General features: G+C 38.6%; 2 protein-coding genes across 2 annotated transcripts; one reads left to right on the forward strand and one right to left on the reverse strand.

The window, feature by feature from the left end:
• Positions 1 to 369: 369 nt before the first annotated feature.
• Positions 370 to 2,300, forward strand: LOC126589446 (uncharacterized). The gene is made up of 2 exons (XM_050254732.1): positions 370 to 947; positions 1,072 to 2,300. The coding sequence occupies exons 1-2, from the start codon at positions 395 to 397 to the stop codon at positions 1,860 to 1,862; spliced, it is 1,344 nt and encodes a 447-aa protein (XP_050110689.1). The 5' UTR covers positions 370 to 394; the 3' UTR covers positions 1,863 to 2,300.
• A 466-nt stretch (positions 2,301 to 2,766) lies between these two features.
• On the reverse strand, positions 2,767 to 6,426 carry LOC126589445 (receptor-like protein kinase THESEUS 1). The gene has a single exon (XM_050254731.1). The coding sequence runs from the start codon at positions 5,645 to 5,647 to the stop codon at positions 3,119 to 3,121; it is 2,529 nt and encodes an 842-aa protein (XP_050110688.1). The 5' UTR covers positions 5,648 to 6,426; the 3' UTR covers positions 2,767 to 3,118.
• Positions 6,427 to 25,051: the final 18,625 nt, after the last annotated feature.

Consider the following 25,051-nt stretch of genomic DNA (forward strand, 5'->3'; position numbering starts at 1 on the left):
TAATTAAAATTGTGAATTATTGTTGTGCAAATTGGATTTTGGATCATGCGCAATATTCCTTATGGATTGCATTGAGCCAAACTTCACCAGCAAAGCTTGCATCAAATTCAAAACAGTTCCGAAAACAAAAGGAAAAAGAAAAAGGAATCAAGAACTCATAATGTCATTAGCTATTTCTTTAATCCCAATAATATCACCAAACTTATCCAAAGCATCGAATTATATCAGCAAACTTAGAATGTATACGTGAAAAAGATAATACCAAAACCCCCACTTGATAGCCTTTGTAATTATAAACAAGAAAATCGTGCAGAAAAAGGTCAAGTTAATTGGGCTATATATATATACATCAACCTTTCATTGCTGAGGCATTGAAGGGGAAAGAAAAGAAGCCATGGATTTCTTAGGCAGCAAAAGGGTTTTAATCGTTCTTGTAATCCTTGTATCTGCTGCTATTCTGGTACAGAGTATGCAACCTCCAAATGGTAAGCAACCTCCGAAACCTCCAAACGGTCAGCAACCTCCAAAACCTCCAAACGGTAAGCAACCTTTGAAACCTCCACACGGTGAGCATCCTCTGAAACCTCCACATGGCGAACATCCTCCGCAACCACCAAACAGTAAGCAACCTCTGAAACCTCCAAACGGTGAGCATCCTCCGAAACCTCCAAATGGTGAGCATCCTCCGCAACCACCAATCAATAAGCAACCTCCGAAACCTCCAAGCGGCAACCAACCTCCGAAACCTCCAAATGGTAAGCAACCTCCAAAGCCTCCAAATGGTAAGCAACCTCCAAATATTAAAGTATGCTATGCCAAGAAAAGCCCGTGCTTTGGGAAGCAGGTACAATGCCCACAGGAATGTCCATCCGGTTCACCGACAGACAAAATGGCTAAAATGTGCTATCTCAACTGTGACTCTCCTATATGCAAAGCTGAGTGCAAAAGTAAGGCTACTAGACTTATCTTTTTACAATGTTTTCACTCTTTGTTTTCTTTTTATTTCAAACGTACCTAGGTAACTTAAAATCCTTGCTGACAATGTTCTTTTATTGTTGATGGTAATCGTAGGTCCCAAGCCTAATTGTAATGGCCCTGGATCAGCATGTCAGGACCCTCGCTTCATTGGTGGAGACGGCATTGTCTTTTACTTCCACGGCAAGAAAAATGAGTACTTCAGCTTAGTTTCTGATCCCAACCTCCAAATCAATGCCCGGTTCATTGGCATCCGCCCTGAAGGCCGAGCCAAGGACAACACTTGGATTCAGGCCCTTGGACTCCTCTTTGACTCCAAAAGCTTCTCCCTAGAGGCCAGCAAAGCATCAACATGGGTTGATGAAATCAACCACTTGAAATTCACTTACAACGGAGAGGAGCTAATCATCGCTGAATCTCATCTCTCCACATGGGAATCTGCGGACAATGCCATTATAGTGGAGAGAACATCAAGCAAGAACAGTGTCTTGGTAATTCTACTGGGAGTTGCTGAAATTTCAGTAAATGTGGTGCCTGTGACAAAGGAAGATGATAGGATCCACAATTATCAGTTACCGTCAGATGACTGTTTTGCTCACCTGGAAGTACAGTTCAGATTCTACGACTTATCCTCAAACGTTGAAGGAGTGCTCGGAAGGACTTACCAGCCAGATTTCAAGAACCCGGCAAAGCCAGGAATAGCTATGCCAGTGTTGGGAGGTGAACACAAGTACAGAACAACATCACTCTTCTCTGCAGATTGCACTGCCTGTGTGTTCACTCAACCCAGTGAGCTGGATCAGACAGATTCAAGGGTGATGGATTACGGAATGCTTGACTGTACAGGTAATTCCTTCGGGGGAAATGGAATAGTTTGCAGGAAATAAATGATAAGTCACAAGCTCATGGAATAAGTGAAGGTTTTAAACTTCTCAGATGATAATTTAAAGCAGAGGTCGCACTTGGTGCGATGGCAAGTGCCTTCGCCCATGAGCGGTAGGTCTCGGGTTTGAGACTTGGGAGCAGCCTCTCCATAAATGGGGGTAAGGCTAGCCGACATTCACCTCTCCCAGACCCTGCGTAAAGCGGGAGCCTTGTGCACTGGGTACGACCTTTAGATGATAATTTAAAGCTGTGTGGTCAAGAGGTTTGGGACATAATCCACCTCTTAGTGTTTTTCGTTTTCGTTTGTGTCAATTGTGAATTTCCAGACTTTCTTTCTTCAGACAATTTGGCTTTTAAATGTAGCCGTTTATTTTAAATTTTGTACTCATGTAAAAAATAAAAGTATGCAGTTTATCGAAAAAAATTTAGTTTCATGCTTATCACAAGGAACTACCTTCAGAAAGCAAAAACTCACTTGCAATCTCATATCATGTATGCTAACTCAGATGTAGCAATGCAGATAACTCTAATTGTTTGGTTTAGAGTTATAAAGGCCTAAACACTATATAAACAAAGTCCTGCATGTCAAGGACTAAAACAAAATTGTTTGATTTATTTTCTTCCCCTTTTTAGATCTGCTCAGCAAACCCAACAAACAAATTCTTGTCCATTACATAACTAGAAGAATTTAACCAGATTTCCTAAAAGTTTTATGAGAGTATTCCAGATCGTTTTGTAGCCATTTCATAGATAATCTTTGAGGATGGTTTCAGTGTTTTCTCCAGGAACAAGACTCTGATAACAATGTGGAAATAAGTAACTGTATCAGAAATACTAATCGAAGGAAAGGAAATATTTATGAGGGTTGTAACTTGTAACTTGCAAGTAAGAAATACGCTACAGATGTCACAAACTCTGCTTATTTTTCTATTTCTTATGAACAATGAGATTGTACGTAAATACAATGACATCAATTATACTTTAGAAGCATGGGAAGCTCTGAAACCCAGATGCATTTATATATCAAGACAACAACCAAATCCTTTGGCACCTTAGCTGCAATTTTTTATGGATTTTGATTGGCACCCACCATAACTATATTACAAATAAATCGTGATACGAAAAATTGAGGTAATAAACTAGAATAATGAACTATGAAAAACCTTTTCTCTCGCTGTGGCCAGGATGACCAATATCTTTTAAGGGGGCATTAGGGAACAAGATTCATTTAGGCAAAGCCTCAAAAGGATCTGTCACCTCATCTTCCGCGAGGATTAACAAGCTGAGAAAACACAGCACTTGTGGCAGCATCTTCTGTGTCATCATCTGTGCCGGAGTGTCCCCCATCGATCATGCTCACACTGTTATCAAACGGCTCTCCTTGGGTTAATTGGATACCAGGTATGTGGTTTGTGCTGTTATCGTCAGGTTCCATGAGTGCAGATGATGTCTCCTCGAGCTGAAAAGCATATTCAAGATTCCACAAGACATCTCCCATTGATGGCCTGTCAACACCATACTCCGCGAGGCACTTCTCAGCTGTCTCCCCGAACTTCTTAAGAGAAGCTGGATTTACCTTCCCTGCCAGATTTGGGTCCATGATTTGGTCTAGCATGCCCTTCTTCTGCCATGTCATTGCCCATTCTGCTATGTTGACCTGCTCCCTTGGAAGAACAGGATTTAAAGCAGGTCTTGTGCACAGAACTTCCATTAGAACTACCCCGAACGAATACACATCAGATTTCTCAGTGAGTTGTTGCCTTCGGAAGTATTCAGGATCAAGGTAACCGAAACTACCCTTAACAGCTGTACTCACATGGGTCTGATCAAGAGCTGGTCCTGCTTTTGAGAGGCCAAAATCAGCAACTTTGGCTACAAAGTTCTCATCCAAGAGAATGTTGGTTGTCTTCACATCTCGGTGAATTATGCTTTGAGCTGCACCAGTGTGGAGATAATGGAGCCCTCTTGCAGCCCCAATGCAAATTTCAAGGCGTAGCTTCCATGAGAGCGTTGGCAGGTCTGTTCCATACAAATGGCTCCTGAGGGGTCCATTGGCCATGTACTCGTAGACAAGAATCATTTCTGATCTTTCATCACAGTAGCCAATAAGAGACACAAGGTGGCGGTGGCGGAGCTTGGATAACATTTCAATCTCAGTTCGGAATTCAGCCAGACCTTGTTCGGATCTGGGATTTCCCCTTTTGACAGCTACTTTAGTCCCATCTTCAAGTGTTCCCTTGTAAACCCTGCCAAAACCACCAACGCCAAGAAGTAGGCTCTCATCAAACTTGTTGGTTGCATCCAGGATTTCCTGGAACATGAAGAATTTGCCAAGATTGGAGGAAGCTAATGAAATGCAGCTAGCTGTTCCACTCTTTTGTGAAGTTGTCGACATTTTTGTCATGGTCTGAGAATTTCCATGCAAGGGCAAGGGCAGCCATGTCGCTTGGTTAGTTGTCTTCGACTTGCGGGATGCCAAGCAGCAATAAAGGAAACCAATAATTGCCACAACAGCAACAGATCCCACAACAGAGCCAACTATGATTCCTATATTATTCTTCTTTGAGGATGAACTAGGAAGAAAATTCCCCACGGATTGAGACCCATCCAAACTCCCCAACTCATTGCTGATCTTCATAATCTCCAACCCATTCAGAATTGCATTGGTGGTATCAGCCATTGAATCTGGACCAACACTGACGGTCAAAGTATCTGCACCTTCTGTGGAGTTGGAAACAAAGTCTTTGTAATAAGGCACGCCCAAGTCACCAGTAATGGAAGAGAGGTCAAGACTCCCAAGCACATTGTCAGAATTTATGAAAACATTGAAAACGAGACTATTCAGAGCTTTGCTAACAATATCACAGAAATGTACCCGAACAAGATACATGAAATTTGGATCTACTGTAAAGACCCAAGTTATGTTGAAGTTCACATTGGGCACGTTTGCATTTCCCATGGCTTCAGCAGTGGCATAGACCCAGTTTGGGGCAATTTCGGGTGTGACAGCCTGTGGATATTTTATGTTTGCAGGGTTCACCGATACATTCACTGCAGAACTGTCCACATGGAGGTACTTCATGTCATTCTCCCAAGTTCTTCCAAGGGTATCATTTTGAGATGTGAGCAAAGGACCCCCCATGTTTAACCTGTAAACTGTTTGAAGGGCTAGCTCAGAAAGTCCACTAAAAGGAGCAGATGGATTCACAGCATATGCCTGGTCAGGAAGCAGTGCATCCGGGATAGAAACTACTTCAATTGCATTAACAAAAGCAACTGAATTGTTTGAAGGAATGAAGTTAAGAGTCAAGGTATCCAAAGTTACATTAATTGCATACTCCTTGAACAGATAAGAACCATTATAGTTCTTGAAGGTGAAGTTGTTCAAGAGTACAAAATTATCAGTAACTACAGTTATTTGAGCAGACTCCAAATCTTGGCCAGGGCTTGTAAGAGGGAAAAAATAAAGGCGGACCCAATGTCGGCCTTCTTGCTGGATTTTGAATTTGTAAGAAGCTGCTCCCTTGAAAACTCGAGCAGATTGGTAAAGTGGAGAAGGGGCATTAGCATTGGGGCTAGCAACTAAGGAATTTGCACTTTTTAGTACAAGGGAAGATTGTTGTGTATCAGGAACAAAGGTACGACCTTGGAATGTGACATTTTTCGAAGAACCGCAGACAATTAGGTAGTTATCGACAGCCGTGAATGAAGCAGATGACCTATAACTCATGAACACAACAACAGCAAGAATCAAAGCTACCCAATTTACTAGTTTCATCCTTAACATACCTAACAAACCAGATGTTCAATGGCAAATGAGACTAAAACAATCAACTCAAGATTTTAAAACTCCAATCCCACAAAACCCAATTCACCAAAAACAAGTTCTTACAATCCCAAATGTCAAAACCCAAAACCCCAATCCTCCAACGAAACAAAACTCACAACCCAAAATTTCAACTACCCCAGATCTGTCCAACTCAATACACAAAAACCCAATTGAAAACCAAGTAGTACAGTCCCAGCATTATCAAACTAGGCAAAAACATAAACATTGCTCATATCATATGCAGAGCAAAGTACCACTTTCCCCACCAACTTCACCAACACAAAAATACACAAAAATTTGAGCTTTTACCTCAATGGAAGTGAAAAATGGGAACGATATGCAGCAGAGTGAATTGGGTCAGCGCCAAAGAGAAAACCCAGTTGAGAGAGATACTACGTGAACCCCACCATGAAAACCCATCAAGCTTCTGCCTTTATAGTGCGGTTGTAACCATTAACCACCCTTTCCAGGCTGTTGATTAGGCTGTCATATGCAGTACCCAAATACAAAGAGGACCCCACAAAGAGGAAAAGGAATTGGATGTGAAAACTTGAAATTTTCAAAACTTTATGTTCCTCCACGAAACCAGCTGTTTTAATAGATAATTGTGGTTTGATATGATGCTCAGAACCTTAGGAAAGTTTGGAATATAATGCAATAGAAAAAGCCATGGAAGTTCTGTAACTGAGGGTGAGCGGAGGCTTGCTATTATTATTGTTGTTCTTTTTTTGTTTTTGTAGGGTTCATGAATATGGAAGGGATTTCATACCTATTTTCTATTTTGTTTTTTATTAACATAATATTCAATAAGATTTGAACAGAATGGTTGATGTGCTGGGACCAAGAGGCTCTGGGACCACCATTCTACCCGGCTTTGAGATGGAAGAGTTGGCGGTGTGTAGCGTTGATACAAGTCCACTCGACTGTTTGCAAAGCCTGCTTTTAAGGTCTTTTTTACAAGGATTTAAGTTTCGATTTAGCAGAGAGATTGGTAGTTTCGATTTAATTGAGCTATCGATGGTTCAAATTCAGTGAAATATTTGTGAAAGTTTTGAGTGCAAAGTATAAAATGATTGTGGTAATTTTTATTCGTGTTTGGCATGCCGGATAACACACCGGATAATACTATTTAATACTATCCGGTGTTTGGTGTCATTTCGTATTAAATAAGTATCGGATTATTTATGCGGTCTGGCCTATTTTATACGACGTACGCCGGATAACTTATACACTCCAAATCGTCGGTATTAATTAGTCGGGTCGTTGAAAACAAAATCAAGCTAGCTCTTTTTCCATCTCTCTTGCTAGTTTTAAATTGTGAAACTCAGTGTTATAAATGTTCTTCAATCTCCTTTTGAGGAAGTAAATGAACATGATAATCTTTGATGAATTGAGTTTTTAATCCGGTACTGCATCAAATGTCTGATTAAATAGTCAGTACGCTCGACGAAATAGTCAGTACTATCCGATGACAAATTATCATATCCAACTGAAATAGTCAATACAATCTGAGTTGCCAAACGAGGCCTAGTATAAAGACAGGTTTGTTTGGAGAAGCCATTTTTGACGGACTTACTGAATGAATCTTCGAACAAAAGATATGCGTGGTTTAGTCCACATGAAGCCTCGATGTAATAGGGTGGAAGCCTCATCTATCAAGCTTTCATATCATACACGCCAAGCATGGCTAAAAAACTATTAACCCCTGTTTGAGATTGCTTGAAATGGCTAAAGGTATTTTCAAACTACATTTGACAGAAAAATTTAGAAATATATTTGAGATTGCTTGTCAAATGCTTTTTTAAGAAGCACTTTTAAGTATTTTCTATGAAGCACATAGATCCCAAAGAAGTGAATAGCCTAACCATGCCAATTAAGGTTTAGGCTTGGCAATTTCTTGTGTGATCCGTAAACCTGATACGAAACGACACAAAAATAACATGTTTTGGGTCAACCTGTTAACGAATTGGGTTGTTATTAGGTCACCTGATAAGAACCTATTAACGATTATAGTCTTTATCGGGCCACCTATTAAGGAAACGAGTATGACACGAAAAGCAACTCGTTTGCTAGGGTTCTTGCATGACTCGTTAATCCGATAGAAAACGACACGAAAATAACAAGTTCTGGATCAACATATTAACGAGTCGGATCGTTATCAGGTCACCTGTTAAGATAACGGATTTGGCATGACACGATCCATTAAGATAACTGGTACAACAAGAAAACAACACGAACACAACAAACACAGCTTATTTGCCAAATCTAGGTTAAATTATGCAGGTTAGCTAAACAACCCATGTTTCATGGTCCATGGCTTGACCATGATACACAATCTAGTTAGGGACCGAAAACAGTGACTTTTAGTTACCTCAATAACCACGTCTTCCCAAATCAAACGACTGATGTGATCAGTCGAAATATGTACAGTTAATATTAGAATCCTAACTTCTGATTGATAACGGTTAACACCTCAATAAACTATCATCCTGGTCATTGCTGCCATGATAAAAGGAGATTACCTTCTACCATGGGAAGTAATTCTTCCTCTACCAGAAAATTTTAGCTATTGAATTCTCATTTTACTTGTCTTTTTTCTTGATTGCAGATTACAAGACATTCTAAAGCTTTTGTGAAATTCATTAATCATGACGAAAATTATATATAAAAGATAACAGATTCAGGAGATTTTAATTACCACAAATACTTCAACCGTTGGAGAAATTTTTTAGTGTGCTGGGAACATAATTTGGTACATCAAGTGTAATAATGCAATGGTTGGAAACTTCAAAAAAAAAAAAAAAATTCCACCTAATTGTATTTTGACATTTGGTGTATCAGGCCGTGTTGCCGGCCCACTGAAAAAGTTCTATAACAGTTCAACTCAATGCCAAACAAAAGCCAAATACCCCCCAAGAATTAGCCCAAAAACGCGTGGACTTCCCAAAGCCCACTCTCGACCCAATCACGCGCCCAACTCGCCCCACACGGGATGAGGCCTTCAGCGCCCGACAGGATGGGACCCACTGTCAGGGCCGTTGTCGGCCACCATCATGAGCCCAACAGCTCTTTTTATCATCCAACAATTGAGATTTTTGAACCGTTGGTTGATCCAACAGTCCATAATCAAATTTTGTTTTTAAAAAATGTAATTTTAAAATACATTGAATCCAACGGCTGAAATCGAATATAATCAAATCTAACGGTAAAAAAAAAGATCTAACGGCCCAAATTTAAATCCAACTGCTAAAATAATTAAAAAAAAATTATTTTACTCAAAATTCACCCAAAAACTCTATAAGTACCTATGTATTTGTTCAAACATCCACACAAAACTAACTTTTCTCCTACAATTCTTCCAATTTTTCTTTCTACCATTTCTTCCCATTTCCAAATTTTTCAAGATGGCAAGAGATCATATTACAGGTCGTAATTGGACCTGTGAGGAAGATGTTGTTTTATGCTTGGCATGAGTTTTTGTTAGCGAATATGGTGCAGTTGGCACGAATCAAAATAAAAAGGTTTTGTGGGATAAAATCATTGAAAAGTTCCATGAAAACTGTAACGGTGGCGGGAGGGAAGGTGGTGGTTTTTACGATCGGTGGAAGACTATCAACAAAGCATGCACTTTATGGAAGGGAGGCTTGGAGAAAGCCGTGGTTCGCATGGCTAGTGGAAGGAGCTTCGCAAAAATTGTGAGTTTTTTTGTTGATATTTTATTTGTCATGTATATAATATTATTTTGCAACTAATTGTTTTTATGTATTTTTTGCATAAGGTGACAAAGCAATGGAAATTTACAAGACAAGAGTAACACCAAAAAATCAACCTTTTAAGTTGCATCATGTTTTGGACATCCTCAAGGATTGTCTGAGGTGGGGAACCGATGCGGACCAACAATGGGGAAGATTATTTCAACGTGAAGCCGCACTGACAACTGATGGAGATGAAGGTGTCAATGAAGGTGTCAATGAAATGACCCCAACTCCTTCTTTTGCAAGGCCCCCGGGAAGAGATAAGCAAAAGGAAGAAAAGAGAAAAGGGAAGTCCCAAGATTCGATGAGTGCACACATTGCTACCGAATTTGCAAGATTGAATGAAACCCATAGCGCTCGCCAAAAAGAAGTAGCCCGGATTCGTTTTGCAAATGAAGGAAGAAGGGGATAGGGAGCAAGATATGTTCGAAATTAATTTCATGATTAAGGACCTCAACAAATACACTCCAAAGAGGAAGAAGTTCTTACGTGGTAAGCAAAAGAAAGTTTTGCGAAAGTATGCCACAAGGAGTATATTTTGCGTAGAAGCCCCTTCAAGTTTTCACGATTTGACTTGCGGAGGTATGTGGCTCCATATATGGCTTCAATTGTCTTACAAAAGTGCTTCAGGTTCTCAACAACAGTAGTCTTCGCAAGTCGGCAATATTCGTCAGTTGAGTCTATAGAGCACCCATTAGCTAGCATCTGAAATGCAAATGTGAGCTTCTGATGAGGTGACAGACTTTGTCGGCTTACAACATCTATCTTCCTTGCCAAGTAGTGGCCATGATTGACAATTGCATTTCAGATGCTTTCAAAAAGTTTTCTCCTCATCCGAAACTGTTTCCGAAAATCATGAGTAGGAAATCTCAGATGTTCGATGAAATAATCTTTCATCATTCAATCATGACGCTTTTCTCTATCACGCTGCACAAATGAACGCCCCGTGATAGAACCACGATAGCTAGATTCGACATGGTGCTCGTATTGCATAAAACGAGTTTGCAAATTCAGCTTCTGCGTTGATCATTTTTGCATCCTCAATATTAAGGCTTGCTTGGTATTATGCCATCTGCATTGCCCTGCTACGCCTTCTTCTATCACTCATTGATGAGATATTGATGATTTTTAGGAAACAAAACACTTTGAAAGTTGAAAGATTGGTGAATATGTTGTGTGATGGTTTGATATTCAACCTGTGTTTATATAGAGGATGATTGAAGGTTTCAGTTTCATGTGTGTACCTTTGTGTTTCATGCGTCTCATGTGTTTTGTATGTATTTTGTATGTGTTTCATGTGTGTCATGTGTTTCACATGTGTTCTGTGTGTGCTTCATCTCTATCATGTGTTTTGTGTGTGTCATGTGTTTCATATGTGTTTTGTGTGTGCTTCATCTCTATCATGTGTTTTGTATGTCATTCATATGTGTTCTTTATGTCTTGTGTGTTTTATGTATTTTGTGTTTATACATCTCTATCATAATTTTCATATTCTTCCATAATGTTTCATAAGTTTCATGTATCGATTTAGTAATTTTTCAATATTTATTGGAATTTAAATATTTTTAGATTAAAATGTTCATAAAATTAATTTACGATAATCTACATAATTTTTTTAAAAAAAAAGAGAAAAAAAATTAGCCTAAATTCATTCCTTAATAATCTAGAGCTAAAATTTTAGGCCATAAGACCAAACGCAACCCTGGCTAAATGCTATTTTTTAGGTTTTATTCCCCCCCCTCCCCCAATCTCTAACCCTTGGGCTAAAACCTAAAATTTTTAGCCGAGAAAATTAAGGTTTTAGCCTAGAAACAACTTTTCCACAACCTTTTTGGCCTAAATTTTTTAGCTTGACATTATTAAAGAATAAATTTAGGCTAATTTTTTCTTTTAAAGTAATTTTTAAAAAAAATTATGTACACTATCATAATTTTATTTTATGAACATTTTCACCTAAAAATATTTAAATTCCGATAAATATTGAAAAATCATTAAATTTGGGTGAATTTTGAGTTAAATAATATTTTTAATTATTTTAGCTATTGGATTTAAATTTGGACCATTATATCTTTTTTTACTATTAGATTTTATTATATTCGATCTGCCGTTAGATTTAATAAATCCTGGAAGACATGCCCATGTAGGTGTGGTCCCGCTGGTGGTGACCACACCATTTTCTGGGTTAAATCTTGGGGGGAATTTTGCTTTTGTTTGGCTTTTAGCTTTTAGCCACACATTTAGCATGTGTTGGGTTGGGTTGGGTTTGAAGGTGGATTAAAACCTAAAAAATAGCATTTAGCCCAGGCTTGAGTTTGGTCTACATGTGTGTGCTAAAAGCTAAAAGCCAAACAAAACCAAATCCCCCCCCCCCCAGCATTTAGCCCAGAAAATGGTGTGGGCACCACCAGCAAAACCCTACCCACATGGGCATGACTCTCAGGATTTATTGAATCCAATGGCTGTGATCGAATATAATCAAATCTAATAGTAAAAAAAAGATCTAACGGCCCAAATTTAAATCCAACAGCTAAACTAATTTTAAAAAAAATTATTTAATTCAAAATTCACCCAAATTTATTGATTTTTCAATATTTATCGGAATTTAAATATTTTTAGGTTAAAATGTTCATAAAATTAAATTATAATAGTGTACATAATTTTTTTTAAATTACCTTAAAAGAAAAAATTAGCCTAAATTTATTCTTTAATAATCTTAGGCTACAAAATTTTGGCTAAAAGGGTTGGAGCAGAAAAGTTGTTTATGGGCTAAAAATTTTAGGTTTTAGCCAAAGGATTGGAGATGGTTTAAGGGTTGGAGCAAAAAACCTATTTCTGGGTTAAAAGCTAAATTTCTAGGCAAAAAAAAAAAAAAGGTTTTTTGCCCAAGGGTTGGAGATGATCTTAACCACAACGGGTTAGCCCAGTGGTTAAAAATGAATTTTATACCCATATTTCACACACCACGTCCTAAGTTCGATTCTTTGTGCTAGCGAATAACATGGTGATGGCCAGAGAAAGGCTGAAATACCTTGTGAGTCCTTTTGTGAGATCCCACATCGCCTAGGGGAGTGGATCCTCTAAGCCTTATATGTATATTCCTATCTCTACCTAGCACGAGGCCTTTTGGGAGCTCATTGGCTTTGAGTTCCATCGGAATTCCGAAGTAAAGCGAGTTCGCGCGAGAGCAATCCCATGATGGGTGACCCACTGGGAAGTTCTACTCGCGTGAGTTCCTAGAAATAAAATCATGAGGCCGTGGTCGGAGCCCAAAGCGGACAATATTGTGCTACGGCAGAATCGAGCCCGATTTGTAATATTTTTCGACCCTTAAAAAGATGGACTACCATAATAAAATCACCAGTTGGTTGTGTTAGGAAAAAAAATATCTCAAATGTCCCCTTGTCCTTTTTTGCTCCTTTATGACAATTTTTGGACTTCAAACTTTGTGTTTTTCTAGTCCAGTTATGTCACAGTTTTTATACGGTTTTGTTCCCAATTTACATGATGGTCATCTTTCATTTTGATCTGTTAGTAGATTCAACTTTCAATTGTATGTAATATCATAGGTATTGCTCTTAAACTTTGGAATTTCAGTTAAATTTAAACTTTGTTTGAATACAAGTTTTTTGTTCTCTTTTTTTTTTCTTTTTTTGTCAAGTATTTAGATTAGCGGCCTAGACAAGTGGATGTTATTGTTGAGGGTGAATCTGACATTGATGGAAGAAGAGACCTTACATGGGCTTATAAATAAGTTGGGTTACTTCTCATATTCCCAATTGGTTTTATGGTGGAACCTCAACTACTTTCTTCATAGTATTAGAGTAGGTTGTCTCATGTGTGAAGTCCAACGGCCACAAATGTTCCATATTACCCAATTTGTGTTGTCCACGTGCTAGATTTAAAAATTCACCATAGGTGAGGGGCATGTTGACAGTGAATCTCATATTGATAAGAAGAGGGCATTTGCATGTGTTTATACGTAAGTTATGTTGTTAATTGGTTTTACGGTGAAACCTTAATTTTTTTTGTTAAGAACCTTGCATGTCCTTATACGTAAATTGAATTCCTCTGTATATTGCTAATTAATTTTACAATAAAACTTCAACTTGTTATTTGCTTGTCATGTAATTGTCTATTAGAAGTTGGTTCAATTCCTCTTACATAGGGAAGTATAAAAGTGGCCAAATGAAGAATATAAACATGGCGAGTCGCTGGCAAACCGTGTCATATAAAGAATTTCAATCTTTTATGTGACTATGGTTTTGTGTCTTGTTTCTGTCTTATACAACTGCATCACATGCATGATGGGCATCACCATGAATAATAGTGACAATGAAATAATTCATTTAGTCATTTTAATAACAGAATCTTGACTTTTGTAACATTCCACCTAAAACTTGAATAAATTATGTTGTGGAGCATAGTTTATTAGCTATCTTAATGACCATATCCCTTTGTAATCTGAGTGGCAAGTAATTATAATTGTTAAGAGTATCAATTTCTCATCGGGGAAAGGAGGAGCTTTATGTGTTTATAAGTAATTGTGCTATTATGCATATTACAATTAGTTTTATAGTAGAACCTCAACTTATTTATGATATAAAAGCATGTTGTTGCATATGTTAAGTTCAACGACCACACATGTTAAGTAATTAGATTATTTTTTATATTGCTAATTGACTTTATAATAGTATTTTAACTTTCTTCAATAATAGTATGCCCAGATTTGGTTGAATGAGCTTTGGGTGTTTGAGAGAGTTATATATAACAGTTTTTTTTTAATAAAATGATCTTTCCACAAATAGACCACCACATGTGTTAAAATCTCGTATATAAAATTAATTTAGAACTTTCTCCAATTAACTAAGAGTATCGGCTAAATCATCTCAGTTTTTTCTATTCAATTTGGAATGCAAAAAATGACCACAAGATGTGCATCATAAGATTCTAAGGCTATGTTTGAGCAAGGAAGTTTCAAATCTTAATAATTTAGGCCAAGTAAGGAAGAAATACATACAAAATATTAGATGGAAGAATTAGAACGCCCTATAATATTTCAAAGGTACGTTTGTAATGCATGTAGTGCACATGTAATGTATTTTTAATCCCCTCACGTCAATATGTTGTGATCAATTTCTTACTAACTTAGCTTGTATCCCTTGAGATCTGAAAGTCACTTACCCATACACAAGGTTCTAAAAGACGCTAGCACTAGTCGGGGGTGGGTTGGGGCCTAGCGCCTAGGAGACTAGGCGGAGCCTAGACGGATTAGGCAGATTTAAGTAAATTTATTGATTTCGTGTAAATAAGTGTATGTTTATACTTAATATATATATATATATATATATATATATATATAATTTCATCATAAACTAGAAAATAGAATGACATATATATTATTGTTGTAGGCCTATTTGATTGAACGATCTAGGATTTAGAGAGAGAGAGGGGGCCGACCACAATTAGAAAGAAGATAGATTGATTTAATTGTGAGGTATGTTTGATTCACCCTATTGTGCCTTTATTTATAGTAGTAGGATAGGTAAAAACATTTCCCCTTAGGATTACAACATTTAATAGGTAATCTACTCCTAATAGGAATATAAGATCCTCTCCTATATCTCCTCGGATTTACACAATCACATTCTTATTCTAAATATGACTGCAACACTCCCCCTTGAGTGTGTAAAGACTCAACAAACCATCACATCAGATCTTCAGCAGATAAGGTAGAATAGTTGATGAAGTCATTGGCACAACGGGTGATCACGAGTCTCAAATTTATTTGAAGTATGTATTTGTAGTAAAACTCACAAAACTTCGCTATGGTAAAACACAAGGCATGCGGAAAACCCATAGACTAAGGATAAAAGTGAGAAGTATGCATAATGTCTAAAACAAATGTCAATCTGGACGAAGGTAGTGAACTCATCGGAGTATGATCATCCTAGGATGGGTGCCTTATTAAAACCTTGTTATGTAGCAAAAACCCAGTGGGAAAAATGCTCATAATCGTAGGAAAAATAGTACATTAAGATCATGTGAGTATGCTTCTAGATACTCCCCTTGAGTTAGACATAACTTCTAAATAAGAGAACTACAAGCGATTCAACTTAGATAATTTACGCATAATGATTCCTTGGACGAGCTTCTGAAATGTAGACTTGGGCAATGACTTGGTGAAGAGATCGGCTAGGTTGTCCTGGGAACGGATTTGCTTGACTTCAATGTTCTGATGCTGCTGCTAGTGTGAGTAAAAGAACTTCGGCAGTTATCTCCCTTGATGTATCCCTTCTTTAACTGCTCGATACATGCTGCATTGTCTTCAAAGATCGTCGTAGGAAGGTTAACGACTGATGTAAGACCACTAGTGCTTCGAATGTGTCACATAACTTATCTCAGCCAAAAACATTCACGCGATGCTTCATGTAGGGCGAGAATCTCAGCATGGTTAGACGAAGTCGCAACTAGCGTTTGCTTGGTAGACCTCCAAGATATAGCAGTGTCTCCAACAGTAAAGACATAACTCGTTTGAGAACATCCTCTATGTGGGTCATACAGATATCCAGCATCTGCATAACCAACAAGGCAAAAATCAATTCAAGTACCATAGGAGGTGGCAATACTTGGAGATTCGCAGGTATAGAACAAGCCCAAATCCGTAGTACCTTTAAGGTAGCGAAAAATGTCTTTAACACCATTTCAGTGCCTGTGTGTGGGCGCATTGTTATATCTAGCCAATATATTCACAGCGAATGAGATGTCAGGTCTAGTGCACTGAACCAAGTACAATAAAGCCCCAATTGCACTTAGGTACGGAACTTCAGGTTCCAAAATCTCTTCATCATCCTCCTTTAGATGGAAAGGATTTCGTTTAGCATCTAGAGTCTGAATGACCATGGGTATACTTGAAGGCTTCGCTTTATCCTTATTAAAACGATGCAACACTTTTTTGGTGTAGTTCGATTGATGTACTAGGATTCCATCCGAACAATGCTCGATCTCCAGGCTGAGGAAATATCAAGTTTTCCCAAGATCCTTCATCTCAAATTTCGATTTCAAGTGTGCAGCAATTTTCTTAAGTTCTGCGGGAGTCTCAATAAGATTCATGTCATCGACATAAACTGCAACGATTGCAAATCCGAAATGTGACTTCTTTATGAACACGCATGGGCATAGTTCGTTGTTCACATAACCCTGACTTGTCAAATATTCACTCAGACTGTTATACCACATCCGCCCGGATTGTTTCAATCCGTAGAGTGACATCCTCAACCTAATTGAGAGAGTGTTCCGTGATCTAGAACTATTTGAACCAGTTAATGAAAGTCCTTCTGGAACTTTCATGTATATTTCCATATCTAGATCCCCATAGAGATACACGGTTACCACGTCCATAAGCTGCATATTGAGTTTTTCGGAAACTACCAAACTGATTAGGTAACGGAACGTTATAAGGTCCATTACGGGGGAATAAGTCTCCTTGTAATCAATCATAGGGCGCTGAAAGAAGCCTTGCGTTACGAGGCATGCTTTATATCGCACTATTTCATTCTTCTCATTACGCTTCCTCATGAAAACCCACTTGTAGCCAACAGGCTTCATGCGTGGTGGTGTAGGAACGATAGGTCCAAAGACCTTACGTTTCATGAGCGAATCGAGTTCGACCTGGATTGCTTGTTTCCAGTTTAACCAATCGGTTCTACGTCAACATTCATCGATGAAACATGGTTCAATGTCATCACTAAGCATGATGCCAGTAGCTATTGAGTACAGGAATGCATCGTCGACGATCATCTCATTCCTATTTCAAACCTCATCCAATACTCTATAGTGGATCGAAATCTCAGGATTCTCAGAAGGCTGTCATGTTTCGTTCGAAGCATTATCATAATCTAGAATAACCTTATGCTTTGGAACGGATGAGTGAACGATGGTCGAATTCAAACTAGGGTCACTAGTTAGTGCCATTTTCCTCTTCTGGGGTTGTGAATCATTTGAACCAAGGGGTTTGCCATACTTCAAGGTCGGAACAGGTGATTGGCTAGCCGCCAATGTACCTTACCACGTAGAGGGTGTGGCCTCCCCACCTTCGAGGACGGTCCGGCATTCCCAGGCGGGTTGTTGATGTACTAGGGGTACATCTATCCTTGCAGGTGTGTTTACAACAGGTATATGTGATCTTGTCACCTTTGCTATATCATTAAAAGCATCCGGCATGCTTTGAGCAATGCTCTGAAGAACTATAATTCGTCGCACCTCAGTTTCAGACTGGCAGTGTGGGGATCTAAATGAGACATAGTGGGAGCATACCACGACAATTCGCGACGTTCTACAGGAACGTTAGCATGCTTATCTCCCCTTAACGACGGGAAAACTGTTTCATCAAAGTGACAATCTGCAAAACGTGCAGTAAAGAGATCTCCTCAAGGGTTTTAAGTATCGAACAATGGATGGCGAATCATAATCGACATAGATTCTTATTTTTCTCGAATGACCCATTTTGGTATGTAGTGGCAGCGCTATTGACACATAAATGGCGCACCCAAACACCCATAAATGTGAAACATTAGGCTTGTATCCAGTGACCAACTGTAACAGTGAATGTGGTTGGGTAGCGGTGGACCTCAGGTGGACCAATATAGCTGCATGCAATATTGCATAGCCCCAGGCAAATACCGATAATTTGGTTCTCATAACCAAAGTTGGAGCTATCAATTGAATGCGCTTTATGAAAGCTTCTACCATGCCGTTTTGGGTGTGAACATGGGGCACAAGATGTTCCACATCAATCCCTACTGGCATGCAATAATCGTCAAAAGTATGTGACGTAAACTCTCCAACTTATCCAGTCGAATCGATTTAATCGGATATTCAGGATGGTGAGCCCTTAACTTACTGATTTGAGTAGGAGTTTAGCAAATACGGCATTGCGTGTGGACAACAAGCAAACATGTGACCATCGTGTCGATGCATCAACCAACACCATAAAGTATCTAAATGGTCCGCAGGTTGGTTGGATAGGTCCACAAATGTCCCATTGAATCCTCTGAAGAAATTTAGGGGGGGTCGTGAATAATCTTTGTATATGAGAGTTGAGTATTCAACTTCTCTATAGAACACGCTTTGCATGGTGGAAATCCAACATAAGGATGTAACTTATGCCCGTTTGAATATTTGCAGATAAGGCGAATCATGTCACATCCAGGATGTCCCAAACGGTCATGCCAAAGCAACAAAGTATCCTGGAACTCAGGCATAGGGCCGGCTACATTGTGGGCTTCTATGCCACGAATGGTTGTGATGTACAACCCACTCGGTAAGTGTTCCAACTTCTCATGAATATGCTTCTGGCCATATTCATACGAAGTGATACAAAGAAATTCAGAACCATGATCTTCAATGGTTTCAAGATGATATTGATTATCTAGAATATTTCTAAAACTCAGCAACATTCTTCCGGAATGTGGAAAATAGAGTGCCTCCTTAATGGTTAGAATTGTACCATTAGACAACATGATATGTGTCTTTCCGTATCCTTCAATCAGGTTGGATGAGCTTGAGAGAGTTGTCAAATGAGCTTTCTTGGGTATGAAGTTAGTAAAATAGTGTTGTTAACGCAAGATGGTGTACGTGGTTGCACTATCTGCCAAACAACTAACTTCCCCACTAAACTTGCCTAGAAATAACTTAATTGAATTGGTCACATGCATAAATATAAGTCCATTCATTCAATTAAGCAATTCGAGAAAATAATATCCATTCCTATACCAATCCATAATTCAAAACAAACCAAAACCAAACAAATTATTCCAAATACTTAGAAAAATTGTTCAAAATTAAACCATAAACCTAGCAAAATAGGGGGTAGGGCCAGCCACTCCTAGGGGGTTCGGCCACTAGGGGTAAACACCCTAAAAACATGTTTAATTTTTTCATCCATAGGCACTGACGTCTCCTGAAAATCCGATATCTCCATTGATGTAGTTGCATCTTCCGGATGATCCACATGTGCAAAGTTAGACTCACGACGAGAATGATACTTGGCAATAGCCTTAGGGGAAGCTCGGTATATGCGTGATCAATGATCATTTGATCCACAACGATAACACATGTCCAGTTCAGCAGAAGTGGGCTGAACGGGAGCTTTGCCCCTGTTTTTGAAGTTTAGGACCTTAGGGGCGAGTGGTGGACGCTGCTAGGTCATATTTCTACTTTGGGTGTGGCACTCTGTTGACCTTGGGCCCGTGGTTGGGCTTGCCACCCATTGCCATGGCCATGATAATTCTTTCGTCATTTATGGCTGCTAGAATAGGTCGCATGCGTTTCAGGCGCGATGTTCGAGCCAGTGGGTTGAGCTTGATGATTCTTCATTAAAAGCTAGTTCTGCTTTTCAGTGATAAGTAAAACAGAGATTAAATCCGAAAACTTGGTGAATTTCTATGCCCTGTATTGTTGCTGCAGGACAATATTGGTGGCATAGAAGGTCGAATAGGTCTTCTCTAGGAGATTTGATTCGATTAGTTCCACTTTGTAGAATTTCAACAAAGAACGGATTCTACAAACTTCTGAGTTTTATTCATTCATGGACTTAAAGTCCTGGAAGCGAAGATGCTGCTAGTCGTGTTTTGCTTCAGGCAAAGTATATGTCTTTCTGGTGATCGAAATGGTCGGCCAGAGCAAGCTAGAGGGTGCGTAGGTCATTCTCAGCGAGATACTCAGTCTGTAGTGCATCATGGATGTGTCTTTGAATGAAGATCATTGCAGTAGCCTTCTGAGCTTTGTCAACAGCTTTGTCGGCGGTAAGTGTCTTGATGGTGGCTCTAATACCCTTTGCAATTAGATAGAGCTTTACGCCTTGAACCCATTTCAGATAGTTTCTTCCAAAGACTTCTAGAGCGGAGAAATCGAGCTTGTTCAAATTCGACATGTCCCTAAGGGAAAAACGTGAGTAGTCATATGGTAAGCCATAGACATATATCGTAGAACATACAGGTTATATAGACATGTATTGGTTTAATTCATGAAAATTATAGGTTTCATGTGGTATGTTTTGAATGAAAACTTCGGGTTTCAAAGGCACAAAATTTGAAACTACAAGTTCAATTTAGTTTTATGAACGATTAGTTCATAATGAGAGGTTCCTACAAGAAACACAGAATGCAATATACTATTTTGAATATAGTGGATTTGAGGTTCTTCGGGAACTCAAGTGTGAGAGCTTCGTTACTACGAAAGTATGTGACAGTTCAAAGTATAAAAATAAATTATTGAATCATTAATGTCCAAACGTGATCTTCCGGTCAATAATTTTGGATTCATTATTAGATTAATGGACAACAGGTCAATTTTAATTAATTCAATAAATCGGGCCATACTGGGTCGATTGTAGAAGCTAAATAATATTAACATAATATTATTGGATCGAAAATATAGCCCCAAAAATATTTGGGCTTGGTGCCGTGGGTTAGGGGGCACGAGTTGGGTACCTTAAGGACAAGGCACGACCCAAAAAGAGCCTCGAGTCATGGCTGCATGCCACCGGGTGGAAGAAATCCCCCAGCCGCAGCTAGGTTTTCGTTTGGGTCGAAGAAAGGTGCACGGGACAAGGCCTATCAAGAGCTAGCCTTGTGGGGGTGGTCATGAGGAGCCAGCCTTGTGGGCTGGCGTGGAGAACAAAAGCCGTAATGCGGGCCAGGGTGCAAGTTGTGGGCCTGGGCAACACAAAGCCCAACAACCAATGAGGTTGCGGCGTGCAGAGGGAAAAACCCAGCCAATCTGGGTTGGTTGCATGGCTACGGGCCACGGTGCAAGGACAGAGGGCTACATGCCCATCTATTTGGACCCCAGGCCGAGGCTTGGTATTAGTATGCACAATGATGGTGCAGTGGGTGTGCCGCACCATGCCTAATTTCCCCCTTTTTTTTTCAAATCCCTTAGGGTTTAGGAAACCCAAATTTGCTCCTAATTTAATTTTAATACTTTGACTCACAAATTCCACATAACAATTTAATTGTGCGATGCATGAAACAAATATATATATATATATATATATATATTGACAAATATATAAACATATACAATATATATATCGAAAGGAAAATATAAACATAGAGGGGTTCATGCATCATCGGGAATGTTTTCATGCTTCGTGGACGTTTCAAATATCTTCTTTTATTTTAAGCGTACCTAATTAGCAAAAAATGAATAAGCCTTTTGAATTTGGTGGATGATAGCCTTCTCCTACGATGCGTCAATTCCTCAGCTTCTGGTAAGAGCATGCGGATAACGTGTTGTAGGCCTATTTGATTGAACGATCTAGGGTTTAGAGAGAAGGGGGCTGGCCACAATTAGAGAGAAGAGAGGTTGATTTAATTGTGAGGTGTGTTTGATTCACCCCATTGTGCCTTTATTTATAGTAGTAGGATAGGTAAAAATCTTTCCCTTTAGGATTACAACTTTAATAGGTAATCTACTCCTAATAGGAATATAAGATACTCTCTCATATCTCCTAGTATTTACACAATCACATTCCTATTCTAAACATGACTACAACAATTATGAAGTATTTGAACATAATGAAAATATGGGGAGCAAACATATAATGTGTGTTTATTTAAGTGTTTATTAAGTCTCTTACAATTTATTGGAAACAAGAAAATGTGAAAGAAAAGCTATCTATTTTCTATCTAAGTGAGTTGCAACCTAAGCAGGTGTCTAGGTGGGTCTGGGCGGGTAAGGCAGTCTAGGTGGGCGCCTCAGCAAGTCTGTTCGCCCTTTCTTAATTTTCAAACGTCTATGTATTAATCGGAGGTGTGGCCAACCGCCTAACTCCTAAGCAGGGATTTTTAGAATATAGTCCATACATGGTCCAAAGGATTGCCAACAAAAAGTTTGGGAACGTGCATATTTGAATATGTTTGCTGAATTCCTAACACTTTTTTGTAAATTTAAATTTATTATTTTTAAACTAAAATAATTATTACAGAAAAGATGTTTGACGAATTCTAGAACCATATTAATCAAACTTTAACTTAAGTAAGATTAGATGCGAAAATTATTAAACCAAATACCAGAGTGATCGTATTTATAACCTAAAGAAACAAATTCATTTACTATCATAAAAATATGATTAAGGGTACAATTTAAAATTTGTTTAAAAAATTGCCAAATATCTAGTAAAACAAATAGTGATGTTGTTGATGCACAAAATCAGTAAGGACTTTGGTACAACAGAAAGTGTTAAGTTTGTGACATTCGCTAGATTGCTCCAGTCACTAGTGTTGATAAGTATGTAAATGGATAAGGACAGGGAAGCAAACACAAGATGTACGTGGTTCACCCAGATTGGCTAAGTCCATAGAGTAGAGGAGTTCTCATTAATTGTGAAGGGTTTACACAAATACATAGGTTCAAGCTCTCATTTAGTGAGTACTAGTAAATGATTTAGTACAAATGACATTAGGAAATATTGTGAGAGAATGATTTCTATTTATAGAAGAGAGTTTCTAGTTTCATTTTGACATTGACACGTGTCGTGTTGTGATTGGCTTCTGATGTTGACACGTGTTGCGCTATGATTGGCTTTTGATGTCGACACGTGTCGCGCTGTGATTGGCCTCCTGGTTGGAAGGAAACTCTTCTGGGTCCTTGACGGTATAACGTTGATTGGTGCTCAGTAGTTTCGGGATTGGTCAAGTATGGTACAAACAGTGCTCCCCTAAGTTCCCGAGTGAGGGAAGCTCCTCGGTTGGGGACTTGCAAGATCCAAGCCATTGAGTAATCACGAAACTTCTAAGTACCGAAGTGTGGTATCAATTTCACTTGCCTTATCTGTCTCATACGTAGATGTGGCATCTTCTCTGGAAGTATTTTTCCTCTATCCAGGGGTGGTATCTTTAACCGATGAAGATGCACAAGGTAATGTATTAATTTCACTTGAAACTTACTTGTAGTTTCGGACTTGGTCAAGTGCGATACAAACCCCATAGTAGGAGTCCCCCAAGTCGCCGAGCTAGGAGATTTTCCGAAGGAGGTAACAGACAAGGTAAGTAATCAGACTTCCAAGCAAGCAACCTGGATCAGAGGTTCGACTTCGGCTTCCGGTTGATTGTTCTCATTCTCTTTGTGTCGTTGATGCGAAAATTAACTTAACACACAAATTTAACCCTCTTTTGACAACTGTAGTATAAGTAGAAGTAAGGATCGTTCTGGACCGGGGATTAGGATGGCTTGCTAATGACCTCTAAACTGACTCAAAAACATAAAACTAAACTTAAAAATACTTAACAAGACTCAAAGACTCAAAGCAAACTTAAAATACTCAAAACAGCTTAAAACAACTAAATAAACTTAAACTAGACACTAGGAATGACTTTGGATGAAAATTGACTTTTACTTGAATCAAAACATTTAAAAACACAAATTAAAACAGATTCTAACTAATTAGACACTCTAAAGTAAAGGGGGATTGAGTTTTGGACGAAGTTGAAACAAACAAACAAGTATGAAAAACTAGACAGATTGTAAAACAAATTTGAGAAATAAGATGATGGATGGGATAGCAAGAGGCTTTTTCGCCACACATGACATGTATGCAAATAACTCGATTTCCAGTTACTACTTCATTAAATTATGAACGACAATACTCTAAATTAACCGTGACATCACTAGTTAACTCTAAGATTTTCCTTGTTTTATTGGATTGGATGACATCATTCGACAACCCAAAACATTCTTCTAAAGTTCGCTACATGACATCATAATAGAGATACAATCAAAGATCATTACGTTTAATGAAAATCATAAGCATTGACAAAGCACTTGCAACTATGACATCATGTCACTCATGCTAGGAATTGAACTTAACGCGATTGTTTATAAGCGACCTTCACTACATGTGAATATAAGTTTGTAACGATTATGTGAAACTTCCTTATATTCTAGCAACGGATTTATGCATGCCAATTAAGTGTCGACACTTAATTAACAAATACAAATACGTTATCAATCAAATAGTTAAGTCAATTGCATTCACGATTCAAGAGTTCATAACTGGAATTTATCAAATTATATTGCACACATAATCATGGCTTTGAAATCACCCCTAGCCAAGAGGGGTTTAACCACTCATATTTACAACAAAACGACAGGAAATGAATTTAAACATTAGAAACAAAAGAAAGAAAACACCTAAACACTCCAACAACCCAAGTTGGACAGCAAGCACATCCAAGCACTTTCCTTCCCTTCCTTTGCTACGGCACAAGGTGTTGGTGAGTGTTTGAAGGTTTGTTTGTATGGAGGAATGGATGTGAAGATGAATGGATGTGTTTGGATGGAGGTTGTGTTGAAATGGGAGTGAATGATCTAACTAAATATGAACTATATTTATGTTACACACACTTCCTTTTATAGAGGAAGTGCATGGCAATGGAGGGGAACATGGAGTGGTGTAGCAATTGAGTGCAATGATGCATGAAATCTGAAACGATTGAGGGAACAAGGAATGGTGTAGCAATTGAGTGCAATGATTCAATGTAATGATGCATGAAATCTGAAATGATGGAGGGAACAAGGAATGGTGTAGCAATTGAGTGCAATGAGT

The sequence above is a fragment of the Malus sylvestris genome, chromosome 11, assembly GCF_916048215.2.
Source record: "Malus sylvestris chromosome 11, drMalSylv7.2, whole genome shotgun sequence".
NCBI lineage: Eukaryota > Viridiplantae > Streptophyta > Magnoliopsida > Rosales > Rosaceae > Malus > Malus sylvestris.